This window comes from Conger conger, chromosome 6, assembly GCF_963514075.1.
Source record: "Conger conger chromosome 6, fConCon1.1, whole genome shotgun sequence".
In the NCBI taxonomy this organism is placed as follows: Eukaryota; Metazoa; Chordata; class Actinopteri; order Anguilliformes; family Congridae; genus Conger; species Conger conger.
In genome coordinates this window covers 1,426,358-1,431,357 of record NC_083765.1, presented here as the reverse complement: position 1 = coordinate 1,431,357, position 5,000 = coordinate 1,426,358, and the positions used below count along the sequence as shown (strand labels likewise).

At 50.8% G+C, this 5,000-nt stretch overlaps 1 protein-coding gene across 2 annotated transcripts in view; it reads right to left on the bottom strand.

Moving 5' to 3' along the window:
• Positions 1 to 2,041: 2,041 nt before the first annotated feature.
• si:dkey-28b4.8 (sarcoplasmic/endoplasmic reticulum calcium ATPase 2) overlaps positions 2,042 to 5,000 on the bottom strand; it is a 23,908-nt gene continuing 20,949 nt past the window's right edge. For both annotated transcript variants that reach the window (XM_061244490.1, XM_061244489.1), the window contains exons 20-23: positions 4,201 to 4,286; positions 3,318 to 3,451; positions 2,942 to 3,059; positions 2,042 to 2,365 (exon numbers count right to left, since the gene is read on the bottom strand). In XM_061244490.1, coding sequence (XP_061100474.1) covers positions 2,057 to 2,365; positions 2,942 to 3,059; positions 3,318 to 3,451; positions 4,201 to 4,286 — 647 coding nt within the window. In that variant the 3' untranslated portion in view covers positions 2,042 to 2,056. The remainder of the gene's footprint in view (positions 2,366 to 2,941; positions 3,060 to 3,317; positions 3,452 to 4,200; positions 4,287 to 5,000) is intronic.

Genomic DNA, 5,000 nt, shown 5'->3' with positions numbered 1-5,000 from the left:
AACAATAGAAACAGGTCTGAAATTAAGTGTTTATTGGTATTTCTTTTCCGTGAAGCATTTTTCTTTTTTTTGAATTAATAATGATAATGGTACCAATTACAATACCAAAGTTCTATAAAATTGATTCCCTTTTTCGTTTTACTTTCAACAGAGAAAAAAAAAAACATTTCTAAAAATCACTTTCTTTTCCAATTCCATTTCAGATAAATCGTTTGTGTTTTTGTTTTTTTGCAAGTTGGTTTCACATGAAAACAGCACACGGTGAAGAGAAGAACAGTAGTTCAGGCGTGTTCGCTCTCCTCCGCTCAGTCATCGCGCCTCTCGCCTCTACGACTCTGCCTGCCACGTCACCGCCTCTACGCTCCTACGCCAAAGCGCGTCTCAGCCGCTGTCTAAACCACTCACTCCCGGGAAAACACTAGACCGAGAAACAGCGCCCCCTCCTATGGTTCAGGCAAAGCTGGGGAACTGCAGCTCATTGTAGCTGCCACCATAACAATGACAAAACGACAACGACAGCAACAACAACAGCAATAATAATAATAATAATAATAATAATAATAATAATGATAATAATAATAATTATAATAAATGAACAACAATGTGCAAGTTAAGAGTAAAACAAAGTAAACAAAGTAAATGTTTTAAAAATGAAACCTGAAAGCACAGTGGTGCCAGCTTTTGGAATATGGTCAGAAATACACAAATGACATGAACAGAAAAAAACATCTCAGTAGCCGGAATAGTAGTGGCAGACTCAGCCTTGAGGACTGGACTTCAGCCAGAAAGCACGTTCATACACGTGTTCATACGCATGTTCATACACAACTCTGTTGAGTGCTTTTGTGTTCATGGCTGTGAGTCACAAACACAGCAGCCCCAGGACTTTGTTAGGGGAGTTCAGTTAAACTCACTAGCCAGTGATCCCCTGAAGGGGGCTGGCGACAGAAGAGCAGTGTTGTGTGGCCCCAGTCGCTGTACCATACAGGACGCATCGTCATGGTTACTGATGGAACGTCATCGTCACGGTTACTGATGGAACGGTACAAGAATGCTCAGGATTGGTAGGATGAACTGTGATGTCGCAGAAAATAAATGGTTAAGAATACCTGTCAGTCACTCTGAGAACCACACAATGTTTGTCAGGAGGATTCTGAGGCTGTTTTTCCTTCAGTCCCTGAAATGGCTGCGTGGACTGGAGTGCACTGAGTGGCAGACTGGTGTGCGTGGACCCCACAGCGCCCCCTGCAGTGAGGAGGGGGTGTAACACTCACGGCTCAGGACTGTGGCTGAGTAACGCGCGGACCCTGAACACAGCCTGTCCTGTCAGCATGATTCAGTGCAGTTTCACCATGATTTCCCTCATTATTTAAACGTGCGCACGGTGCCTACGGCCCCGCCCGCCTCACACACTGACCGCTGCCTCTGGGGAGGATACAGTGGTGACAGGCTGTGATGTCCCCACAAAGAATAAACAGAGACAGAGACAAAGGTAAAACAGGTGAACAGGTGTTTGCTTTGCAGCGAACTGCCACGCTGAAACTAATGAAAATCATAAATAATGGTTTCCGTGCATACAGTAGTGTAGTGGAATAAAATATTGGATATTCAGTCTAAATGCAAAATAAGATCTTAAGACCTGGTTCATCACGTCTAAACCCCAAACCCCGCCTCTCACAGCCAAGCCCCGCCTCTCTCACTGGCCTGGCTGGCTGGTTATTTAGACCCGTCCTGTTATTATTCTACATTAAACCCAGACCCTCCTGTTGAAAAATGTTAATGAGGCCAGAGCCCTTTCCATCTCTACCCTCTCCACCTCCCACTCTCTCCATCTCTCCTTCACTGATTGTCCTTTCATCCCTCCATCTAAAACCACCTTCCTGCTCTCTCATCACCCCATTTCATCTTCTACACCCCTCCCTCCATCTCTCTCTACCTCCTCTCTCTCCCTCTCCCCTTCCCTCCCTCCCTCCCTCCCCCCTCTCCCTCTCCTCCCCCCTCTCCCTCTCCTCCTCCCTCTCCCTCTCCCTCCCTCCTCTCTCTCTCTCTCTCTCTCTTATGTCCAGAAGATGTTGGTGATGTCAGAGTCCAGGCTGTAGATCCACACCAGCAGGGGGGCGGAGACCAGCACAAAGGACCAGGACACGCCCCTCAGGGCCTGACGGACAGGCGCCAGCAGCCCGGGCGCCGCCCCCTGGCCCCGCCTCCTGCGGGCCAGCTCCTCCTCCAGCTCCAGGTCGTAGCCCGGCTCGATGTAGTTCCGGGCCAGGAACTTCAGCACCTCGTCCATCAGGATGACGGGCAGAGACATCTTCAGCACTGTCACCCACTGGGGCCAGGAAAGCGGCCGGATCTGGAAGATCATCTGCAGGATGAGGAGCACAACAATCAGCCTGGAACAGGGCCTTGGGGTGCTAGAACAGGGCCGATGGGTACTAGAACAGGGCCGATGGGTACTAGAACAGGGCCTTGGGGTGCTAGAACAGGGCCGATGGGTACTAGAACAGGGCCGATGGGTACTAGAACAGGGCCGATGGGTGCTAGAACAGGGCCGATGGGTACTAGAACAGGGCCTTGGGGTGCTAGAACAGGGCCGATGGGTACTAGAACAGGGCCTTGGGGTGCTAGAACAGGGCCGATGGGTACTAGAACAGGGCCGATGGGTACTAGAACAGGGCCTTGGGGTGCTAGAACAGGGCCGATGGGTACTAGAACAGGGCCGATGGGTACTAGAACAGGGCCGATGGGTGCTAGAACAGGGCCGATGGGTACTAGAACAGGGCCTTGGGGTGCTAGAACAGGGCCGATGGGTACTAGAACAGGGCCGATGGGTGCTAGAACAGGGCCACAGGGTACTAGAACAGGGCCATGGGGGTGGGTGTGGTGTGGCCGGGGGCGGGGCCAGGAGCGGGGCGTGGCCAGGGCGGGGCCGGGCACTCACCGGGAGTGGGTCCACATACAGGATGAGGAAGTGCAGGGCCATGGAGAGGCAGATCGCCCCGACCAGCCACGGGTTCGACCAGGGAGGCATCTTCAGCAGGGACTGGTTCTCCGACAGACTGAAACCCACACACACACATTACACACACGCACACACACACACACACATACACACACACACATTACACACAGCTAAAGCTGGACTCAATTATAATATATATTTTTTGATAATCAACCGAAACGATTGTAGGACGTTTCCATTTTAGCGTAATAAATATTGTGATTGAATTTGACTGAAATATAAGTTTAGCCCAGCTCCATGGCCAGGTGAGATAGAGGCATGAGATGGAATTGTGGGAGTTGTAGTCCTGCGGCACCTGTTGAGGGCGTTGCACATCTCGATGGTGACGAGTACAGACAGGGCCATGGTCATGGGGTACGGCGACTCGAAAACTGAACACTGCACCCCCGCAAAGTCACTGTGCCCCTCACTGCACTGCAGGTAGTGAGACTGGGGGGGGGAGACAGACAGAGAGAGAGGGACAATGTCACAAGAGGTCTCTCAGAGACTCCATGACCCAGAACTCTGAGAGAGGTCTCTTAGAGACTCCATTACCCAGAACTCTGAGAGAGGTCTCTCAGAGACTCCATGACCCAGAACTCTGAGAGAGGTCTCTTAGAGACTCCATTACCCAGAACACTGAGAGAGGTCGCTTAGAGACTCCATTACCCAGAACACTCAGAGAGAAGCTCAGTTACAGACTCCATTACTCAGAACACTGAGAGAGGTCGCTTAGAGACTCCATTACCCAGAACACTGAGAGAGGTCTCTTAGAGACTCCATTACCCAGAACTCTGAGAGAGGTCTCTTAGAGACTCCATTACCCAGAACTCTGAGAGAGGTCTCTCAGAGACTCCATTACCCAGAACACTGAGAGAGAAGCTCAGTTACAGACTCCATTACCCAGAACTCTGAGAGAGGTCTCTCAGAGACTCCATTACCCAGAATTCTGAGAGAGGTCTCTTAGAGACTCCATTACCCAGAACACTGAGAGAGAAGCTCAGTTACAGATTCCATTACCCAGAACTCTGAGAGAGGTCTCTTAGAGACTCCATTACCCAGAACACTGAGAGATAAGCTCATTTAGAGACTCCATTACCCAGAACTCTGAGAGAGGTCTCTCAGAGACTCCATTATCCAGAACTCTGAGAGAGGTCTCTTAGAGACTCTATTACCCAGAACACTGAGAGGGTTTTTACCAGCTGGTAGAAGGAGACTTTGGGTCCATCATGAGCTGCCATGAACCACCAAGCAGCAGCTCCCACGGTCGCAGCTCCAACATAACCTGAGAGAGAGAGAGAGAGGGAGAGAGAGAGCGAGAGAGGGAGGGAGGGAGAGAGAGAGAGAGAGAGAGAGGGAGAGAGAGAGAGAGAGAGACAGGGAGAGAGAGGGTGAGTATGTGTGTGAGAGTGTGTGTGTGTGTGTGTGTGTGTGTGTGAGTGGGTGAGTGTGTGTGTGTGTGTGTGTGTGTGGGAGGTGCAGTGTGTGTGTGTGAGAGTGTGTGTGAGAGTATGTGTGAGAGTGTGTGTGAGAGAGTGCGTGTGAGAGTGTGTGTGAGAGTGTGTGTGAGAGTATGTGTGAGAGAGTGTGTGTGAGAGTGCGTGTGAGTGGGTGTGTGTGTGAGTGGGTGAGTATGTGTGTGAGAGTGTGTGTGTGTGTGTGTGTGTGTGAGTGTGTGTGTGTGGGAGGTGCAGTGTGTGTGTGTGTGTGTGTGTGTGTGAGAGTGTGTGTGAGAGTGTGTGTGAGAGTGTGTGTGAGAGTATGTGTGAGAGAGTGTGTGTGAGAGTGCGTGTGAGTGGGTGTGTGTGTGAGTGGGTGAGTATGTGTGTGAGAGTGTGTGTGTGTGTGTGTGTGTGTGTGTGAGTGGGTGAGTGTGTGTGTGTGTGTGTGTGTGTGGGAGGTGCAGTGTGTGTGTGTGAGAGTGTGTGTGAGAGTATGTGTGAGAGTGTGTGTGAGAGAGTGCGTGTGAAAGTGTGTGAGAGAGTGTGTGTGAGAGTAT